This window comes from Patella vulgata, chromosome 6 (genome assembly GCF_932274485.2).
Source record: "Patella vulgata chromosome 6, xgPatVulg1.2, whole genome shotgun sequence".
In the NCBI taxonomy this organism is placed as follows: Eukaryota; Metazoa; Mollusca; class Gastropoda; family Patellidae; genus Patella; species Patella vulgata.
In genome coordinates, this window is record NC_065884.2 from 28,276,527 (window position 1) to 28,300,557 (window position 24,031).

A 24,031-nucleotide genomic window follows, 5' to 3' on the forward strand; every position below is an offset into this window, starting at 1 on the left:
CGACCAGTCCAATTGCTACATCTTCTCTTGTAGACAATACTACGGGGTCTAACAAAACGTTTTCACAATGTTCTCAATAACACACCAGGATTCCCAATGACAATAACTTGCCAGCTGTGATCTTTCACCCAACAACACCATAAAACCAAAGCTCAAGTAAAGATACACAAGAACCAAAGTTGTGAGTGTGACTGAAAACATTCAAGTATGGAAGAAAAGAGTAATGAGTTTGAGACAAGACTATACACAATCTAAACTTAGATGTGCATTCAAGATTTAACCCCCACCCCCTGCGTTTTCCCTTTTGTTTTATTGACTCTTTGTCATTGATTACAACATACGATACCGCGCATATTATGTTTTATTTGATTACAAGAAGAGTTTAGCAGTCTTTTGTATTGGCATTATTACAATGAGAATTTTTCAGAATCGCAAATGTGAAAACTAAGCAAACTATCGATTAAATATATATGGCCCGGTTTGAAATACAAGTGCACAGAGAAAATATTATAATAAGCTAGTTATTAGAATCGGTGTCACAGAAAAGAAACTGCTGAATGTAGTAAATGGAATGTCAACCTAGATTAGTTTATTTTTATAAATTACGCCATTGCGATATACGGGTGTTGTTTCATATATCCCACCGTATAGTCTATTTTCGTGTTAACCAAAGAGTTCTTTAATATATTGTTGCGATGGCCTTACCTGAATGGTAACCTCACGTGATGATTATAACATTATGCAATAAAAGTCAGGTGAGTTACTCAATTTATAAAATAGCCATCTTTATTTGAATTTCTACTTGTCTGTTATATCACCCTAGGAGAAATCGGATGTAAACACATATCCAAGTAAGTAAATATTGTTTTTACACAACACTTAAAGTTATGTCCAAAAGAAAATATTCTTTTTTCTCTTGCACATATTAGTTCGGCATCTATAAATTATTTACTGTACTTGCCTGTGTATATGGGTGTGTTACAGAATTGGGTGGGTGTCTTTTCTGCTATATATTTTGTAAATTTCTTACATGTATGTATAATAACAAATTCAGTGTTAAACAAATCGATCCTAAGTAACATCCGTGTATGAATTAATAATTGATAAGCCATACAGTGTGCTATGGGGGGAATTGTGCCCGGACATTGGATGTATAAAATGCACTAGTGAAAATAAACTTTCATGGTATATAACGATGTTCTTGATACTGTCAAGGTTAGTTTATATTATAACGGTATTTATTTTCAGGTGTGAAACTAGAAATGTTTCCAGCTTTGATTTTAGCCACTACAGTGGCTTGTGTCAGTGGTTATGCTGGATATCAAGAAAGAATACCTAATGGGGGGAATGTTCCCCACTCTTGTAAACCTAATTATTTGTGGAAGGGTGTCGGTCATTTAAACCAAGCTGGTGGAGGTGACAGAAATCAGTTTGGTAAAGATTTTGCTCAAGCTGGTCATCAGGTAGGATGTATATATATATACTGTATCTTTTTCCCGAGGAATAAAGACTATGTTCCCAAAGTATTTCCTGAAAATATAACACTTGTTGTTAGCGTCCAAGAATAGAATCAATACATTCTCCTTTATACATAATGTCAACCCTGTCCCAACAATGTCGTGAAGCTACTCATTCGGTAATTCTTAATTTGAGTAAATAAAACTGTTATAGGTCCAGCCCATATTCATCACGATTTTTGTATAAAATATACAATTATATAGTTAATATTACAATAATCCATCGTTATACTATAAGACATTCTGTTGATTTGGTTATTATTTTAACATAATTTATTACAATATTGTGAACGGTCTGTACACAAGTTACAGTACATGTACATAGAACTCTTCAGAAAATAAATAAATAAAAATAAAAAAGGTTATTTTAAATAACTCGCAATATTGACACCAATGATCATAAGTAAATAAATATTTACGAGATAAACACTTCCGGTTTCGAAATTAGAGGGGGTTATTCTCGATTTAACCACGCTGGAATCATTAGAACATAAGTATATGACGGGGATCTCTTCAGAGTGCATTAATTTCTGGCGAGTGTTTGATTTTAGTTTATCATGTTTTAATCCGTTGGATTGTGTACACAATATGTTTAATTTTGTTTAGTATCTAATGACCCCGCAAACGACTTACGTAACGTTGTCAAATCGTTTTGTCTCTTATTTTGACTGAATATTGAATAGTTTCCATGTATGTGTTATTATTCACGTTAATATATAATATCTGGTGATGATGAAGCCGGACGTCTGCCATGTAGTATGTTATGGGGGAAAATTTGTGCCAGGACTACTGCGTTTTCGCATACCTGCATTGAAATTTATCTGTCAAGGTTTTTTTTAATGTGTACAAGGGACTGCCACCAATAGAAAGAATAGAACACGTCGATTCCCGACTTATATTAATTCATTAATTAGGGTTGTTTTATATATAGTCCTGCTCTGTTAGAGGGAGCATGTTTAGAGAGATTGATAGATATGGTTGGGCTTAGCTATTTACAGCCCGATCGGTAAATAGTTATTGAACTTGCTGTCATTTTCAAGTGCAGTGGTATCATGTCAGCTAAAACTCTATATTAAAGATGTTTACATAGTCATCGTGACATGCAGTTTGCTATTAAATAAATCAAACGAAATGGGCCCGAACAGTCCTTATACCTATTCATTAAATGACATTTAGAAGCACGGTTAACTATTCATAACAAAGCACAACACGGGGTATATATTATGGAAGTCTATAACTACCATTCATAATTTCTACTTTTCGCCTCTTCAAAACACGAAAGTCGAAAAGTAGAAGTTACGACAAAATGTGAGGAGACAACACGCTATACAAGCCAAAATCATCTCGAAAATAGGAAATTAAGAAATAACACACAGCGATAATAGCGCCCCTCGTTTTTTCCTAATTTCTACTTTTCGACTTGCATTTTGGCTTGTATACCGTCTGGTCGATTTTCGACTTAGTTATATTTTTGTATTTATTGATGTCAGTCGATTTTCGACTTAGTTATATTTTTGTATTTATTGATGTCAGTAAGAAGGCGCCAACACGATATACAAGCCAAAATGCAACTCGAAAAGTAGAAATTAGGAAATTAACACACCACGCTATTAGCGACTTTTCGACTTGCATTTTGGCTTGGTATGCGACAGTTGTCCTTGTCAGCCCCCCCCCCCCCCCCGTCCTGCATAACTGACAAGGGGAAACCCGCCGGAAAATCTGGATGAACTTTCTCGGCCAATGCAGGGATCGAACACCTGACCTCCACGTCCTGCATTATTGACAAGGGGGTATCCGCCGGAAAATCTGGATGAACTTTCTCTACCAATGCAGGGATCGAACACCCGACCTCCAGGCTGACTTAACATCCACTCATTGCAAACTAAATCATTTCAATAATTCGTTTGCACGTAGGGATCTTTAGCAGTGGATAGAAACTGGGGTTTCCGGAGAAAACCCACAAGGTTGGACAAACAATCCTACTCTCTTGTCATGTTTAAGCGAGGAATCGAAACCACACCACTTGAATCAATGTCAGACCTTGTGATTTCACGCGCACGTGCTAAACCACTAGACCACCCAACCCTCATGTATGTTGTTGTATATTGTATATATCGGTACGGGAAATTTGTTTTATAATAGGCCTATATAATAAATTAAATTGTTGTAGCCTAAGGTGTGTTTTTTTTATCAGACATTTTTGGCAGATAAAATATCCCAGTTGGCGGAAAAAAAATATGAACATTTTTTTTATATAAAAATTATTATCCATTTTGACGGAAAAGAATGAAATACCATGTGAGCCCTGATTGCATGTATTCAAATGCGACCTGAAAAACTGAGACTACAACAACTTCCGAGGCGAAAAGGCGAAAAGTCGCTTATAGCGTGGTGTGTTAATTTCCTAATTTCTACTTTTCGAGTTGCATTTTGGTTTTATAGCGTTTTGGCGCCTTCGTACTGACATCAATAAATACAAGCCAAAATGCAAGTCGAAAAGTAGAAATTAGGAAAAAACGAGGGGCGCTATTATCGCTGTGTGTTATTTCTTAATTTCCTATTTTCGAGTTGATTTTGGCTTGTATAGCGTGTTGTCGACTCACATTTTGTCGTAACTTCTACTTTACGACTTTTCGACTTTTGTGTTTTGAAGAAGCGTAAAGTAGAAATTATGAATGGTAGTTATAGGCTTCCATAATGTATGAATATAACTACTTGTCTATTATTTAATAACGACGTTTCGTAACACATACAGGTCACGTTTTCAAGTTAATGATAAATATCCGTGTTGTTGTTGTTTATTACAGATTTAACGTCCAATACAATGAATATGATATTATGGACAGGTTCATTTAATTAAATTGTTAAAAACACAAAATGAAAAAAAAAGGCCTCGGATACCAAAAGTTCCTTAAAGCACACTGATAAACTCGCTGTCGTGAGAAGAGAGGACGGGTCATCTTCTCCCTTTGACATAATAAAGGTTTTTTTGTTTGTTTTTTTTTTGGGGGGGGGGGGTGCCATGTATTATTGACTTTATGCTGCTAAGAGAGTCTGACACAATGACTGCTCTTTGAACGGTGGATGACACGAGTCACTCAAACGGTGGATGACACGAGCCACTCAAGAGCTGTGAGTATTGCCTTTAGTTCTGCTGTATATATAGAGCATCCATCTGGTAGCCTTTTCGATATATTAATATTAAATTCGGGAATGACCATACATAATGCAGATTTGGTAGTGTTTGGATCGTGAGATCCATCCGTGTATATTTTCACATGCGATGACCATTTTTCGTTTAAGAATTCCCTCGATAGCATGAGAGCGTGTTGTGGATTTTCTTTTTTCTTGACAACGTTACCTAGACTTATGTCATAGTTTGGATTTTAAAAAGTCCATGGGGCTTGATACCCTGTTAGTAATCTGATAGTGATCTAATCTTACGTCTTTTAATATATCATTTGCTCTGTGACCGAACGGCTGAGTCTCTGATTTGACATTTCTTTTGAATTTTTTCCTTGGTGTTTTTGTACACTTAAATGTGGTATAAAAGTCATTTTGCGATCAAAGGTCACTCCAAGAAGCCTTGCCTGATTTTTAAATTCAGTTTGGCTTACTTAATTCCAGTTTTATAGATGACACTTCGCTATGATCCCTACAGAAGTGCATGCCTACTGTTTTAGTACTTTCAGATATACGAAATCCCCAGTCATTAGACCATTTCGACAATTTGTTTAAGGCTTCTTACAGTCTCGTTCTAACCGTACCGTAGTTATTATCTGCATACCAGATTGAACTGTCGTCTGCATAAACCGCTACGTCAATAAGTTTCTTAATGTAGTTATTAGACTGAAGGTCATTAATCATGATATTGAAAAGTGTGGGGTTTATTTGTTGCTTATTGAGAGATTTACATTAACTTGTATTTGCCTATCGCTTAGAAAATCTTCGATCCAGTGGAACATTCGTCCTGTTACCCCTAGTCCGTGTACTTTTTTTTAAGTAGGCCATCCACCCAAACTAAGTCAAATGTCTTGGTCAGGTCGACGAATACTGCACAAAGATAATTGTTCTTTTTAGATAGTGAAGTCATGATGTCATGCTGTAACCTTACAATATGATCAATGGTGGAGCACCGCTGTCTGTATCCACTTTGATTTGGACTGATTAATCCATTACTTTCACATCAATGTTTTAGCCTATTATTTACCATGGTCTCAAGTGTTTTACACAACAGGTCAAACTTATCGGCCTGTAAGAACAAGTTTCAATTTTTTATCTTTTAATAGTTTAATCAACGGGGTTATCCTGCTTCTCTGATAAGGAGAAACCACGCCAGAAAATCCCGATGAACTTTCTCTGTCCTCACAGGGATCGAACACGTGACTCTGATTTAGCTCATAGGCCCCCTTCATCGGGTTAAATACCTTAGTTATTTTGGGGCTGAGGTAGTAATGCTGTAAGTGGACTAAGCTAGAATACGGTTTTAAGAACGCTGACGTGAGGAGAGAGGGCGGGTGCTGCACTCTGCTTGAGTTTATATACATGTTGGTAACCAGGTCTGATTTAGAGCGCCCTAAGATTAACCCATTAAACAATTAGCACAATAGATTTAATTATAACAATACAGCTTGAAGGTGCTTAAGTTATCTATTTGGTAATTAAAACAATTAGATTAATCAAGATTAGTCGTAGATTAACGTCTATAAGAAATGTGTAATAATAATAATAATAATATATATACTAAATGAACATGTCGTTTAATAATAATAAAATATAAAAGCATAATATTTCACAATTAATGTTGTATGTACATGTAGAGGTATATTTTACTCTATCACAAGTATAATAAGCAGAGGACTATAAACAGACTTTTTCTGGCATTATTTTTATTCTTTCTTTTTGTTTTTTCTTTTTTTTTTGTTTGAAAGTTAAATTTCTGGTGACCGGTGAATGCATCTTGAACAGTCTGATTAAGAATAATAATAATAATAATAATAATAATAATATGAAAGCTTTCATATTCAGTCACGTCATGGGTTGTATAAAGAATTTCAACAAGAAAAAATAATCATTAAAATTGGTCAAAATCTCGCGAAGTTAATGAGATTTTTCACTCGTAAACAACTTTGTCAGCACGAAACCCGTCAAAGGTAAAATTCGAAATTGTGCCATTTACAAAAACAAAAAACTCGACCATGATCCCGTCCATCCAGAAATGTATTCATTTTGGATATATGAGACGTATTCCCCAAACTACGGCCTATTGTTTTCATTTTCATGTCCGTCATCGTGGATTTTCACTTTTTCTCATATTCAGATCAAAATGGTGACCATCAGTTGACCAAAATCGAAATTCTGATCCGATATATTTTTAGGCATTCCTTCAAGGATTCAGAAAATGTAACCCCCATGTCTGTAAGTAAAATATTGCAAAGCCTTGTGGATTTTTCATGTTTCAAGATGGTGGCACTTCCGGTTCAATCGACAGATCTTTATATTTTGTGAACTCATCAGAACTTTCTTAGCTAGTACAGAAAAAAATTCAAGGCAATCAGACCTATATTTCGCCCATTTTTTTTGAAAATTTAGATCCTTAATTTCTCCAAGGGGAGATAATTTAGAAAATTTCTAATGACATCTTTCAAGTCGCATTAGTAAGATCTACTAAATATTAAAGAAGTTTTAAAGTTGGTCTAAACTTCGGGGACGAAATCACAGCGACGAATTTTCGAAATTCGAAAATCTGAAATTGCAGTTGAAAATGATTTTCGTCAAGGTACTCAAAGAAAAAAATAATAATAAAATAGGTAAAAAAAATTCACAAAGTGACGACTGTGCATTGTCAATTTTTTCGTTCGAAAAATTCGGTGATTCCGGATTCGTAAAACGTTTTGAAAATATATTTAATCAAAAGCTGCCACCCATTTTTTTTGGGGGGGGAGGAGGGGGGGTACGTCAAAGTTTCAGAAAGATCCTATAGTTAGATTCTGAGAAATCCGATTTGCAGAAAGGACACACAAAAAAATAATAATAATAATCTTAACAGAAACAATAAGCTTTCATATGAGATCTTAATAATAATAATTGATTTATATAGCGCCAACAATTCAACTAAGCGAGCTGCTCTCGGGCGCTTTACATATATAAAATTACAACGATCACAACATATTAATCCATAAAAAAGACATAACAGGAAAAATAACGGAGAACATTATTCAGTACACATGGTAAAAGTCTGACACAAACACAGCTAAAACCATATTCTATCAGTTGAATATTTGATTAAAAAGTTCGGTTTTGAGATACGTTTTAAACCCTTTAGTAGAATTTCCGCGTTTGGTTTCGTTTGGTATTGAATTCCATATTGAACCAACTATGTCACGTCATGTTTTATTAAAAAATTAATTTCTCGCTTACAGAAACTTTTTTGTTTGTGCTACAGAAGGTATTATTTATCAATATATATTTTTAAGGTTTATGGAATCCTTGTTGAAAATCGTTGGTCTTTCCCTTTAACTTGTACTTGTTGTACTCCGGGCAGGACCATTATTGTTTTCGTCAGTTTGTGGTGAAGTCAAATTTCTGGTGTCCGATAAATGCAGTTAAAATAGTCTGATGGGATACGGGTCCACAACATAAGTAAAGCTATATTGGATAACGCGTTTCCGACAGTTTAATTTTCAAAATTTTCGCGGGAAGGCCCTCCATATATCTCTGGACGAAGCAATTGCACCTTCGGTGCTCACTGGCCGCCGGCTTTGCAGGCCGAGAATGATTTCGGCATTTCATTTTAGCACCCTCCATCAAAACCTGGGTGGGTATAACGTGGGATTTCGGTTGCCAGACAACATAAATAAAACGGTATTGGACCAGTTTCAAGTTGTTGACTCACGGCCTGGGGGGAACTCCTTCGGTGCGCTTCGCTCTTGCGGCGCTCTCTGAAGGCAAACGGGATTTTTTTTTCGGGCATTTCATTTCTGCCCCACTCCAGCCCAATATTCATTTGGCTCACACGCCTATGCCGATATCCAGGACCCATCGGATTGTAGAACTGTAGAATTATTTCAGAGAAGACGTTGTGGATAATGTACAAATCGATATGGTATTATGTTATTCTACAATATATTTATTTCAGAAGGATGGTGTATATAATGTATAAATAGATGTATGATATTATGTTATTTTAGTGGACTGTAGAATTATGTGAGAAAGACTCAGATGGAGATGGTATGAGTAATGGTCAAGAACTGGGAGATCCTAATTGTCAGTGGGAACAAGGGAAAGCACCGGATCGTGATACACTACTGAGTCATCCGGGTATTTGTGATCCGTGGGGAAGTGCCAAATGTAACGAGACAAATTCCTGGGTTAAATGTGATAGTGATGTTTTAACATGTCCAGCCATTGACGAGGAAGGTGGGTTATTTGACCGATCATTAATTATTGATTTCAGTAGCACCGACTATCAACGTCTTTTAAAAGAAGATAAGCGCAACTCTTACGCTTTGCATAATATGTGTGTATGTGTTTCTTTCTGTTCTTCAGGTACACAGAGAATGGACCTACGAATGAACTTGACTTCCGTGCCTAATAAAGAAACGACCTATATGTGCATGTCCTTTGATTTACCTAGTGATGAGGAGTATCATTTGATTGCATCGAAACCCATTATTAATGAATCTAAAGTAATGCATCATATGCTGCTATTTGCCTGCGCTGATGGAGGTAACGAACAGTTCCCTATTTATATTGATTATCAGTTGATCAGTAATCCTTCTTGGTGTGGTTTAGATTTAAGTTATGCCCACCCGAGAGACTGTATATGTGAAATGCCATCCTAATCTTGTCTTTCCGGACGTTTAACCACCTCGTTAAAATTACTACTTTTTAGCGAAGGGTTTTGTTTTTACTCGATGAAGGGCATGTGAACCACTGCATTAAATTTCAACTTGAACCTCGTTAACGCAAATGACACTGATTTCAAATATTAGCTTAATGGTTAAGAATACATTATTCAAGAGCTAACTCTGTCTATTGCAGGGCTTTCTTTAGACCTTCAATGTTATATAAATTATTAATTATATTCATTTTATTATATTCATTTTTCGTTATCTATTTTTGAACTATTATAGCTAGAACGATCAGCTCTTTATCTAAATCTTACATAATGTATCTTTAAACTGAGCTGCATGTGCGACACGCAATAGATCCATACACGTGGGAGGGGTTGGTCCATTGTCAAATTTGACTCTTCAAGGAAGGGTTGATGAAAACTGCCGCTTGTTTGTTTATCCTATCCATGTTTGCTTTGCATAAGATTTACTGTTTAGCGTGTGTATGCTTTAGTTTGTTACGTTTAATTTGATCGGGAGACGTGTTCGTCGACTTCAACGTCAACCGTGGCACTGCAAGAGGAGTGCGTCGGATTGCCCCAAATCGTGATTGGGCGGTTGATTAGGAGCATGCCACGACGAATTGCTGAATGTCTGGGGATTGGTGGAGCAATCACTCATTATTAAACGAAAAATCAAAAACTCCATTTTCACTTTTGACAGTGTATCTCTTTGCTAGTGAAATTGGGCCGTCAGATAAGCCGCCCATTTAGGAACTGTTTATGTTCATGTGTAGGTAATTGGCCTGTTATTAACATTTCCGCAGTTTTGTATTGTTTCTGAATATCCTCTACTTTTTTTGAAGAGTAGATATATCAATAATTAAAATTAAAAGCCTATCACAATTATTTTATGTATATAAATATTTGAAATGTAAAAACAATAGTTGGTTTATTAACAACCAACGGTACTAATGTGAAATATACAATGGTTAGAAAAAGGTCTTTCTGTAGACCAAATGTGGACAGATGCCTACTTTGTAAAGAAAATTTACATATCATATTACATCAGAATGGATACTTTGTTATTTTACCAAAATCATAGTCCTAGCCGTCTTAAAATTGACATATTTTGTAATAACTAAACATGAAAAAAAAGAATAAAGCTAAAGCACATAATTTACATGTTTCAGCTCCAGTAATGACGGAACCCAGGGAATGTGGTATGGGCGCTGGCTGTAGTGCTATAATTGGTATGTGGACCATTGGGTTAGCAGGTGAATGCTATCATCACGACGCAGGTTTTAGAATAGGAAAGGGGTTTTATAAAAGGGGGCTTATCCAGGTTTGCTATTGCTTAATTTCATTTATTGAATACTAAATACATATTGAACCCGCTCCCTAAATTAACAATAGGTCTATTTAAGCCAGAATAATTTGAGGTCATTAATTACCCACCCTTTACGACCCATTACAATAGCTATATATAGCTATATTATCCAGCTTTGAATTTGTAAACAATCTTTTGCCACTAACAAGTACAATCATTGAATGAATCATAAGAACTGCAACTGTAGCGTTATTACTTTCTTCTTACCAGACTGTCTTGTGACCCTACCCCTTGAAATCAACAGAAATGGACAAAGCGGATCCTGTTAATTTTTGGGCCAGATTTGTAACCTCGGATAAGACAGGTTTTCATAAATGAAAAAGGAACTGGCTGGTCGTCATTATCCTAGTAATGACAACGTCGGATCAGCTGTGAACGACCTTTTTTTAGGGTGGTTGAAGAAAAATTCGTCCTGACTGACATTCTGGCCTTGCAACATCGTTGGCAAAAGTGTGTACACCTCGAAGGGGACTATGTAGAAAAAAAAGGAAACCATCGACTCTGTACACGTCTTTACAGATAGGCTTAGTACTTTTCAGCTACATCTCGTAGATATTAACGAAGGCCTATCAATACCGTTGTGTTATTTTAGTATCATTGGAATAATCCAGAAAAACGATCTGATCTGAGTGATTCTTCTGGAATGACCATCTATTATACAAAGAATCTACGAAAATATGATGCTGGTGTATTCAGAATTGGACAGGTGTATCTAGAAATCCCACCCCTGTTGCCTAAAGTTGTCCAGCAGTCAACTTGTAGTGCTAGATGTACGAAGAAAATCTTCAAAAAACCTGTCTACCTCACAGGAGGTACAAACCATATGCATTATCTGGGTAAGTAACAAAGTCCTTAAATACAAACTATACCGACCCAACATCGACACTAGAAGCCCACAAATACAAAATGTAACCGTGTGTGAATCTTACTAGGATATGTCTTAAAGTGACTGACGTTTCTACAGAAGGTGGTGCCGTGTAGCAGGATTTTGCTACAGTGGACAATGTATACGTTATTGGTATTCAACAGTCAAGTACTACTACTTAGCGAATAGTATAATAATGCATCTCAGCAATGTAGTCTGGCTAAAGTCGTCATGAATTGAGTTCAAAGACAAACCACAACGGTGTTTTTTTTTTGATAAGTCAAAATTTTAAATGCTGAAAATACATTGCTATGGCTACCTACGATTTGTTCAAGCATATTGTGATGATACACGTTCGTGTATTTATTATACATGTATTTAGGTACAGCCCAACATGTCTTACTGAGGAGAACTGATGGTACTAAACAGATGTTAACAAATGATCAACCATTTAGATACGATAGTCCTGTTACCCATACGTAAGTCTTTACCTGCATAAATTCGATGACAAAGTTTGACCTAGTTTGGGTGTGCTGTATTTCAGTAATAACTTCTCTTACATAAATAAGTAATGGTGATATACATGTATTGATGAATCAAATAACCGTAATAAAGGATAATCGAAACTTTGTTTATTATTGTAACTACGGTAGTAATAACGACCGAGGCTAACGTAAAATTTAATCGCTAATATCTAAGTTCAGAGTGAAGCAATTTGACTGAAATTTTCAGCATATTCTCTATTAATTATCTATTTTTTAACTATATATAATAGCGAGGATTGCCATCTATTTATCTAATCGTATCTAATGCCCCTTTAAATTATACATTATTGGTTAAATTTGAACTCTCAACCACGTTAGAGCTTTTTTACACCATTGGGAATACTCCATGATTTAAAACAAGTAATATGCAAATAATAATGTCATTCATTTAAATACTGCAAAAATTGATATTCTGTCCTAGGTATGAATCTCCAGTTGTTTTAAACTCTGGTGATAGTCTGGAAACAGTTTGTACTTACCAATCAATGAGTAGACGGAACACTACATTCTATGGAGAAGGGACGTATGAAGAAATGTGCTATTCCTTTTTCTACTATTATCCAGCTGATGCTATCCAAGGCATTTGTGATACCGATGGAAGTATGGATTACTGCGATTATCATGAAATGGGGTGCAAAGTAGGTGATCTATTTAATGCCACTCTCCCAGATACAAGAGCATTATTTGACAAGGTAAGTTTCAAAATGTAAATTGGTCAAATTACAGCTGAAATTGACACAATTATATTATTAAATTCAAACTTTAGTACGTCTCCGGAACCAAGTTTAATCTTTTTGTAATGCCATTTAAACAGTTCGCTTGGTTTTATAATTGGTGTGGCTGTGGTTCTGAATTTTGTATTGGAATATTTTCCCATTGACTGTAAGAGGATTAATCTCTTTCTACCACAGATGGAACAATAATCTTGATACATTGAAAGTGACATACTAGTAAACATTCAACTACCCGCCGAGAGGAGATAAATAACATGACGACGTGGCCTATTACCTTTCGTATGACGCGATACCTATCTAGCCAATTCTTTTATCTGCACATATAAATATTGTAGGTGATGTCGAAATGTTCAGTTTTTGGTGATTGTTATCATGGATGTCGAGCTGTTGTTGATGAAATCAAGGAAACCCATGGTTGCTTTTTGGGCAATAAGGCAAATACAACATACAAATACATACTGAAATGGTCACATGACAAGTTGGAAGCTTATAAATTCGTTTACGCAATGCGGTCTTGTGAAATTACCAGTGAGAATCCAATTGTTTACCAAGATTATGATAAGGGCAATGACGTGAATGATGGAAATGGAAGTGAAACACCAATGATGGAAATAACCAGTGAGAACCCAACTGTTTACCAAGATTATAATGATAAGGGCAATGACGTGAATGATGGAAATGGAAGTGAAACACCAATGATGGAAATAACCAGTGAGAACCCAACTGTTTACCAAGATTATAATGATAAGGGCAATGACGTGAATGATGGAAATGGAAGTGAAACACCAATGATGGAAATAACCAGTGAGAACCCAACTGTTTACCAAGATTATAATGATAAGGGCAATGACGTGAATGATGGAAATGGAAGTGAAACACCAATGATGGAAATTACCAGTGAGAACCCAATTGTTTACCAAGATTATGATAAGGGCAATGACGTGAATGATGGAAATGGAAGCAACAATAACAACATAGCCTTTTATCTGGTTTTTATGTGCTTGGTCTACAGATTTATTTGAGTTGAGGCGACCACATACTATCTTAATTCATCTATATTATTGTATCTTAAATTTTGTTTGTTATCTTCTTAACAAGTTTAAAACATGAAATTGTCATATTTCGTTATAATTATGTATATTTAAAGTAGCTAAGTCTCTAACTCAATATCATCAAAAATCTTCGACATTGAAAACACGATTTATTTGTCGCTTTAAATCAACATTGATGTTGTCATCTTACCGGGAAAAGATAACCTTCTGATATCCAATATTTAAGACAAAATAAACATTTTACAATTGGTACACGAATCGTGTACCATAATGCGTTTCAGTCCTATTTAAAATAAGGGACTCGAAAAACGAGGCTAGCATATTCCACAAGTCATGTCAAACGGTGACGCTATATTCTTATCTGGAGAGCATGCCCAATAAATACTATCGGCGTAGACTGGAAAAAAACAGACGCTAGAGATTGAAATTCGATTGAGAATACTGGCGTATTTCGTCGAACCTAACTGATTAGAAATTACGGTAAAAACAGAAACGATTGAATGTAAATCAATTTATATACATTCATATTACATTATTGTATGCGTTGCGACCCATTTGTGTCAATTTCTAGGTCCCAATTAATAGCGACTTAGCTCCTTTAAACAGAATGCTATATATTTTGAAAGAAGATTATATTTTTGAAGAAAATTATATTTTATATACAAAAGAATTTTTATATCAAGAAATTGGAAACAAAAATGATGTTAGCCATATTGACACTCACATAAAAAATACTGTTATCCATCACAAAATCGAGTTTTATTATGCTTCCAGTTCACAATTGATTCACGGTCATATAGCGAATCTCCTACGAGTCTTTTTTGATATCAAAAAATGTGAACACAAGTCGATAAAGTAAAAAGAAAAAAGAATCTATGTTAGAGTGACATATACATTTTACTCAGACTTTAAAATTGCTTTTTAGGGGGTTGAATGGCCGAATGGTTGGTGCGTACGCGCTGTATCATAAAGTCTGTCATTGAGTCAACTGGCTTGGTTTCGATTCCCGGGATGTACGTGACAAGGAGTAGGGTTGCCTGTCCAACCTCGAGGGATTTCTTGGGGTCCCCCGGTTTCCTCCCACTGCTAAAGACCCCTACGCGCAAGTGAATTATTGAAATAAATTGGTCAAGAATTTTCTTAAAAGGCTTCAATTATTGAAATAAATTGGTCAAGAATTTTCTTAAAAGGCTTCAATTTATATAAAGGCTTATTATCTGTTTTTAAACATACTGAGGTAGAATTAAGTTCTATCCAAATAACATGTTTTGCCATCGATTTGAAGCAATCTTTTGTTTGGTAATTTAGTTTAGAATATGTTTGAATAGGTCGTACATGGGTAGGCAACAAAACAAAATTACCAATATAAAACAACAATAATACACAAATAGATCTACAATAAGGACTATTAGCCTAATATAGAATAATAAAGTTGTAGTTGCAGGCTTAGTTTCTAAACAGCCTAACAAGGCTGTTAGCTGAAATATATTTTTTTGTTCTGGTACACATTGCATAATTTGATCAAACAGAGTGTTTGGTGGGGGGGGGGTATACATGCTTATTTTCCTCCGTCTTACGAAGAAAGCAGGAGACTATTAAAATGGGTTCGTCCGTCCGTCCGTCCGTCCATCTGTCCGTCCGTCACACGTTTTGGGACACGCTCCTTTTAATTGAGCTAGAACGTTTAAACTTTGTGTAGATGTTTATTCGGTCAATGCGTATGTTTTGTTGACTGGCAACCTATCTTCTGTTTAGGGTAAGCAGAGATAAGCAAATTGATTGATTAATGCTTTGGGACACGATAACTTTAGTTCTTATTAAGTGAGAGTGATGAAATTTGGTGTATAGTTTTATTACATCAATACCTTGACTAAGTTCGATAATGAGCATTTTCTGCTCAGGGTAAGCAGAGCGATAAGCAATTTGATTGGTCGAGACTTTGGAACACAATAACTCTCCTTCTAATTGAGGTAGAATGTTCACACTTGGTGTAGGTGTTCATTCGGTGAATGCCTTGATGGAGTTCGATGATAAACATTGTCTGCTTACGGCAAGCAAAGGAGTAATCTGATTGGTTGATGCATTGGGGCGCGATAACTTTAGTTTTAATTAACTGAGAGTTATAAAACTCTGAGTATATATTCATTTCATCACTACCTTGACTAAGTTTGATGATGAGAATTGTCTGCTTTGGCTGACGAGCGATGAGCAATTTGATTGGTGAAGACTTTGGAACATAACAACGCTGCTTTTAATTGAGGCAGAATGTTTAAACTTGATGTAGATGTTCATTAGATGAATGTTTTGACTTAGTTCAATGATTAAAATTTCGAGCTAAAGCTAAGCAGAGCTAAGCAAATTTCATTGGTCGATGCTTTGGAACAAGATAACTTTGATTCTTTCTGATAGAGAGTGATGAAACTTAGTATATAGTTGATAATCAGTTTGCTTGCTTGATACTTTTGAAAAAAATAAATGTGCTATTAATTAATATGTGTCATCTATTTATTTTGGGACTTCGGCGGGGGATATCAGCCTCACTGTTGGCTTGTTTTGTTTGGGTTTTTTTAGATTTAATTTCAACCAATCAACTAACTAAATGCAAGTAGGTGTTATCTGGTCCATTGCAGGGTTTTCTAACAAACTCAAAAAAAATATTTACAAAACTGCGGTCTTGTATTCTCTGTTTCCATTTTTTCAAAGTATCACTGCTCAAAAGAATGACAGGGCGCTATTGATGCTAGCTTAATTCACTCTCCATGTAGCCTACTATAGGTTATCTGACTGAACATTAATTTGCCACACAGATTAAGATCTTCTAATATTGTTTCCTAATATATGTAAGAGTAATATATGTAAATTACGTATACCGTTGATTTACCAGATTTTTGGGCCAATACAAGTTAGCAACTTCCAGAGATTGTATACTGCGGACATCTTAACAACAATTAATCTGCAAGTCTGTCTAGCAATTGTCACATTTACTGTTATAATACGGTACTTTTCAGTCGAAAATGTAGTGGTAGATTATACTTTATTAGAAAATGCACATCAATGTCAGTTTGCTATGAATACAAACAATACTTACTAAACCTGAATTATTAAACATACATAATGCAAGAGCTAAATCTGCCAATTGCACGTCTTTCTTTAGGCCTTAAATGTTATCTAAATTATACTCTTCAAAAAAAGTAGGTGATATTCAGAAACAATACAAAACTGCGGACATGCACTGCTGTGCCAGTGTATGTTACTAACAGGCCAATTGCCTACACATGAACATAAACAATTCATATTGGCGGCTTATCTGACGGCCCAATTTCACTCGCAAAGAGATACACTGTCAAAAGTGAAAATGGACGTTTTTGATTTTTGTCTTAATAATGATTAATTGCCTCACCAATCTTCAGAAATTCAGCAGTTCGTCGTGGCATGCTCCTAATTAACCATCCAATCACGGTTTGGGGCATACTGAACCACTCCTCTCGCAGTGCCACGGCCATGTTCCAGACATGCTCTATAACAAGGCATATGAACAATATGGTGACGCTGGGGGTGGTCATTCACGACACGAGCGCTGTGGGCACGGGCGTTACCATCTTGAAAGATGAAACGTCGACCTGCACGTTCAGCAAAGGGCAGAACTATCGGTGCCACCGTGCCAGGATGTGATCACGGTAGTACACACCAGTGACCCTTCCTTGAACAATATACAAGTCCGTTCTGCCAGTCATGGGGATCGCTCCCCACACCATAACAGACCCACACCCGAATCTGTCATGCTGTCTGACGTTAACGTTAGCATGACGCTCATTTACACGCCTCCAAACGCGAGCACGCCTATCGGTAAAATCCAGAGTAAATCTGGACTCATCTGAGAACATTACACGCGCCCATCGAGGATTACCCCAAGTTCTACGCTGCCTACACTATTGACGCCTGTTTGCCATGTGCTGGCGAGTTATTGGAGGCACACCACGCGATCGTGGCGCATGAAAATGGGCTGCATGTAGTCGATTTCTAATCGTTTGGGGTGTAACTCGAATTTCTGTAACTTGGTACAAGTTTGTTCTCGATTTCGCTGGACCTGTGTACGAATGTATCGAACCTAGGCTAGTGTATTGGCTCTAGGACGACCTGAACGAGGTCTATCATCAACACTGTGTGTTTGTTCGTACCGGTTCCACAGTCTGCTGATTACAGACTGTGACACATTAAGCATGTTGGCTACTGCTCGCTGTGTAGAACCCATTTGAAGCATGCCAATAGCACGTAGACTTTCGTCATGTTGAAGACGTCTCATTGAAAATTAAACGTAACACACTAACGCAAAGATACGCTAAACAGTAAATCTTATGCAAGAACCGATAGGAAAGAAAACATGTATAGGATAAACCAGCACGCGGCAGTTTTCATCAATCTTTCTTTGAAGTGTCAAATTTGACAATGAACCCCTCCCACGTGTATGGCGCTATTGTGTGTCGTATGTGCAGCTCAGTGGTTCTGTTGGGGAGGTGAGTTCTTCATCTGTGAACATACTCTCAAAGCATGTCAAGTGTCGATGTCTATTTATCATATCACAACCTGCATAGGTATTTGCATTTCAATATCCTCTCCTTTTTTGAAGAGTATATTATTAATTAGACATTAATTAACTTATCCAAACCATAATCAACTGTCGATGTCATGGCTAGCCTGCGATATCTTCTGGATTAGAATCCTATCTGTTGCTTAACGCTCATTGATAATAAATCAAAAAATGGATAATCGAGACTATGTTCTTTTCTATCTTACCGACTTTAGTAATGATGATCGAGGCTAGGCAAAAAATTCAACGCTAAAATCTCGGTTTAGAGTGGATCAATTTGACTGAAATTTTCAGTAAATTCCCTTTACATTATCTAGTTTTTGTACGCCCACATTTTCATGTGGATGTATATTGTCGTATACTGTGACACTCAACAGGTCACAATTTTTATCTGATTTCAATGAAACATGAAATATAGGATTATCTCCCTCGATTGTACGAAAAATCACGTTTTTAGCTTGTGAACACTGTAGAGGTTACAATTTTTATCTGATTTGGTTTAAACTTGACATGTATGTTTATGACAAACAGATCTCGATTCTTTTCAATATTCGCGCATATCGTATCGTAACTTCCTGAATTATGGCCTCTGATTGTACGAAAAATCGCGTTTAAAGCTTGTGGTCCCTCTGGAGTCACAATTATTATCTGATTTAGAAAAAAAGTCCGAATATATTACCGTTACACCGTAATGTTTGTTGAGTTCGAATTTGAGGTCACAAGTTTTATCTGATTTGGTTTAAACTTGAAATGTATGTTTATAAACAACAGATCTCGGTTCTTTTCAATATTCCCGCATAGCGGATCGTAACTTCCTGAATTATGGTCTCTGATTGTACGAAAAATCGCGTTTAAAGCTTGTGGTCCTCTATAGTCACAATTATTATCCGATTTAAAAAAAAACGTTCGAATATATTACCGTTACACCGTAATGTTTGTTGAGTTCGATATTTGTGAAAATCGGGCCAAAACTGCCGGACAATATGGCCGCCCCTCGTACGCAAATAGTGTAAACATCTGGTAACCCAATGTTGTGGACCCTCTAGAGGTCACAATTTTGAACCAATTTCGAGGACACTTGAAATACATGTTTATCACCCAACGATATTGGTTCCTTTCGATATTCGTGCGTATCGGATCATAACTTCCGTAATTTTGGCCCCTGATTGTACGAAAAATCACGTTTTTAGCTTGTGGTTCCTGTAGAGGTCACGATTTTTATCTGATTAAAAAAAACGTGTGAATATATCACGATTAGACACTAAGATCTTGGTTCCTTTTGATAATCGCGGATACCCGAAATTAACTTCCTGGATTATGGCCCCTGATTGTTCGAACTAGCGGCTGTCAGGCAGGATACGCCCATATTTTGCAAGAGATTGATAGAGAACAAGCTAAAAACAAACAGGATTTTTTATACAATCAGAGGCAATAATCCAGAAAGTTATGGTCTGAAATGCGCAAATGTCAAAAGGGACTGAGATCTTTGGGACATAAAGATATGTTTTAAGTTTCATTAAAATCGGATAAAAATTGTGACCTCTAGACGGTCCACAACCTTCGTATTGCATATTTGTACACAATTTGCGTTGTCGTGCAGTTTCATTTATATTTTCACGAAATTCGAATTCAACATTCATTATGGTGGAACGGTTTTTAAAATCCGAACTCAATCAAAATTACGGTGTAACGGTGATATATTCGAACGTTTTTTTAAATCGGATAAGAATTGTGACCTCTAGTGGGATCACAAGCTAAAACGTGATTTTTCGTACAATCAGGGGCCAAAATTAAGGAAGTTATGATCCGATACGCGCGAATATCGAAAGGAACCAATATCTTTGGGTTTTAAACTAAAATTTCATCAAAATCAGAAGAAAATTGTGACCGCAACCATGATATACTATATTTTTAAGCTAACGAACGAGGGGCGGCCATTTTGTGTGTCAGTTTACAAAATTCAAACTCAACCATCCTTAGGGTGTAACGGTGATATATTCAAACGGGTTTTTAAATCGGATACAAATTATGACCTCTATGGAGTCCAAAAGCTAAAACGTGATTTTTCGTACAATCAGGAGCCATAATTCAGGAAGTTACGGCCCGATATGCCCGAATATTGACAGGAAACGAGATCTTTGGGTTATAAACTTATATTTCAAGTTTCAACAAAATCGGATAAAAATTGTGACCTCTATAGGGTCCACAAGCTAAAAACACGAATTTTCGTACAATCAGAGACCATAATCCATGAAGATACGGTCCGATACATGTCATTATCAAAAGCAACCGAGATCTTTTGGAGATAAACCTATATTTTAAGTTTCGTCAAAATCGGATAAGAATTGTGACCTGTACAGTGTCCACAAACAATTATGGACGGACAGGGGCGACGAGAATATACGTCCAAATGAAAATGTGTTCGTATAAAAATCGCATTTTTAGCTTGCGAAATCTCTAGAAGTCGCAATTTTTTTCCGATTTTAAAAACCGTTTAAATACATCCCCATTACACAATAATGAAGGTTGAATTCGAATTTCGGGAAAATCGAAATGAAACTGTCCGACAAAATGGTTGCTCTTGGTACGCAAATTGTGTAGAAGTGTGCAATACGAAGGTTGTGAACCTTCTAGAGGTCACAATTTTTATCCGATCTCTTTATCCCAAACATCTCAGTCCCTTTTGATATTTGCACATTTCATACCAGAACTTTCTGGATTATTGCCCCTGATTGTACAAAAAAATCGTGTTTGTTTTTAGCTTGTTCTCTATCCGTCTCTTCCAAAATGTGGGCGTATCCTGCCTGGCAGCCGCTGGTTAACTATTAGAGTAACTGCAAGCTCTTTCTCTAATCTCCCATAATATATATTTAAGCTAAAGATCTTCATTTTACCTAATTTATTTAAGGGACCACAAAGTAATTGTGTAATATGTATATCAATTACATAAATCTTGGAAATAAGTTTAGAGTTTATTTAAGGAGCAATAATTTGGATTTCCACATCAATTCATTTAAAACACGGGAATAATTCTGTACTTTGTTTTTATTTATGCAACATACTGACCCTTTTATATAAAATAATATGCATGTGATTTTAATGACTGGGATTGCTGTCTCTATTCAATAGTGTAATTATGTACCAAATTCACGGATACTGTAAGATTTTATTTGTCTTCGGTTGTTATTATGTCATTTTATAGTTGAGAACATACATGAAATTAATAATGGAATAAGATGAAATGAACTGAGGTTTGACGTCCTACTTTTCTGTACCGACTGTGTTTATGAAGACGAGCATACGCCATACACTTTTATCTGGACAGCGGCGTTATGGCAAAGGATTAAACACATGTAATTGATAATGGAATAATGTTTAGTCTACCGTGATTTATGTGACCACGTTATTTCTGGTCTTATAAAATTAAGACTGAGTCCAAGTAACTTCTATGTGATTTATTAAACATAGATAAATCAACAAATATTTACAAGAAAGAGAGAGATCCGATCCGTTCTAAACCATAGCTCACTCTCTGTTTTAAATACAATTCTACAAAATATATAATAGACAATTATGACACATTGACAATTAAACTATAAAATATTGCTTCTAAGTTGAAATCTAAAACAATAGTTCGTTTTATAGAGTGTTTGGTTAATGACCAATACTTAATCCCTCCATTGTTTAGACTGTAATGCTTCCTCTAAATTATATCTGGCGTAATAGCCAGTGGCTGGTTTAATAAGGTTCTATAACCCAGGGGCCAGTTGATATTTGATTGTAAAGAGTTAACTGACTATGTGTTTTTAATATATAGAAATCATATGACTTATGTCGGTCATATTTATAAGACATGGATACGGTTTCAAAGCTTCTATTATTTTACATGTTTTAGCTGATCATGAAATCTGGTGTTTGTGGCTTAACTAATCAGTTGATTAAATATAGTACTCACACCCATCTTGTGAAGCATTTAACAGCATGTAATTTACGGGGTTCGAATTTAGCTCTTTTAATTCATTGTTGTGTTTAGTGAAACCACTTTCAAATGATTATAATTCAATTGTTATTTTATCGAATGATAAACAATATAGTTGGTATTTATAAAAAAAAAACCAATGTTTTGTAAAATATTTAGCAATTCGTCACCTCAGAATTAAAGTGTTCTATCTCCACTTTTAGGAGAAATGGAGTTATTATAACCAGTAATTAAAATAACTTCAATATTTTACAGAAAACAAATTACCAGAACATATTTTAAAGAATTATAGGAGTAAATCACATAATTTTATTGTCCTATCTCATTAATGAAAGCAAAATTTAGAGTTATAATGTTCTATGTCCGATATCCAATGACACTGCCCAATAACAGTCACGTGATCATTTTCCAAAATGGCGTCTGCTAGGCTTAACCTGTCTAATGTCATTTTAAAGGATGATGAAGGATGATGAAGAAGATGATGTTATGAACAAGAAAGAGTGAGTACATTTGAAAACTACAAACTATATCACTAAAATTGTAAAGGTAGAAACAATTAAAACATTAAAATATACCAAAAACACTCTGATTAGTGTGGCCTTGGAGATAGAACAATCTAAATCTAATTTCATCTTATTTTCAATTTGGCGCGTAGACATAGGTTTTTAATTCTTCTCTCATTTGTCATTCATTGTTGTATGTCAAATTTTATACTTTGTTTCATTTTAGGTCTGATATTGTTAGATTTATTCCTAGTGGAATTCAGCTTACACCCAATTAAGGGTATTGTCTGATAGTTCATCTGATACAAATTCGGACATTGATGATGAGGTAGCTGACCCAACCTTTGAAGTTCATGCTGTTGCAGAAACAGACCTGGAAACGTCTGTAAATGAAGACAAAATATGCCTTTCCTTCATTTTGTTATCTAAGTTCATATAGGCACGGATATATTTAGTTCCGAAACTAAAATCAATGTAAAGGAAATGAAATGAAATGAAATGAAATGAAATAGGAGTTTAAAGTCCTACTTTTCTGCACATGAATGGGTTAATATTACTGATAACTGTAACACTATCTTAGTTTAACAGAGATCAGTTTCGTAAATATATGGTTTATTTACATAGGAACAGAATACAACATTAATACATCAATACTACAGAAACTAGACTATACTGGAACTAAACTACACCGTAGCACATATAACTATATTAAATCCACCATTCTGTCCCTCTGCCAAGGCAGCGACTGAACGCGGGTGAGTCCATGCACTCGTCCAAGCCTCTCTTCTCCGCCCGTCTGTGGTCCTCTTTAGTTGACTGCCTAATTGTCAGTAAACTCCTCAATATATACCCTCGGACGATAGATAAGACACATGGCCAAACATACAATTGTCTCTTTCATCTAGTCACGGCATGCTTACTGACCAGTGCATATTCCTTTGAAGTAAAGCGGAACGTGTGCACAGATCATATGTAGCTTGTAAAGGACATATTGAATTAATTACATGTTTAATTACAACACAGA

General features: G+C 35.7%; 1 protein-coding gene across 2 annotated transcripts; it reads left to right on the top strand.

Annotated features, from left to right (window-relative positions):
* The first annotated feature begins 621 nt into the window (after positions 1-621).
* LOC130010327 (uncharacterized) lies at positions 622-15,347 on the top strand. Of its 2 annotated transcripts, none has more exons than XM_050552523.2 (9): positions 622-755; positions 1,249-1,463; positions 8,708-8,936; positions 9,066-9,245; positions 10,545-10,696; positions 11,334-11,577; positions 11,989-12,085; positions 12,573-12,843; positions 13,221-15,347. In XM_050552523.2, the coding sequence occupies exons 2-9, from the start codon at positions 1,263-1,265 to the stop codon at positions 13,905-13,907; spliced, it is 2,061 nt and encodes a 686-aa protein (XP_050408480.1). In that variant the 5' UTR covers positions 622-755; positions 1,249-1,262; the 3' UTR covers positions 13,908-15,347. The 2 variants fall into 2 exon arrangements, with proteins under 2 accessions (XP_050408480.1, XP_050408479.1); XM_050552522.2 differs by lacking the exon at positions 622-755 and adding an exon at positions 758-851 and having other exon boundaries at positions 13,221-15,346.
* The last annotated feature ends 8,684 nt before the right edge of the window (positions 15,348-24,031 follow it).

What these genes read in the sequence shown, in the direction of transcription:
- LOC130010327 (XM_050552523.2), top strand. Translation starts at nt 1,263, where the DNA reads ATGTTTCCAGCTTTGATTTTAGCCACTACAGTGGCTTGTGTCAGTGGT. An exon ending in TTGCTCAAGCTGGTCATCAG is followed by an intron (nt 1,464 to 8,707) that starts GTAGGATGTATA and finishes ATGTTATTTTAG; the next exon opens with TGGACTGTAGAATTATGTGA. An exon ending in TCCAGCCATTGACGAGGAAG is followed by an intron (nt 8,937 to 9,065) that starts GTGGGTTATTTG and finishes TCTGTTCTTCAG; the next exon opens with GTACACAGAGAATGGACCTA.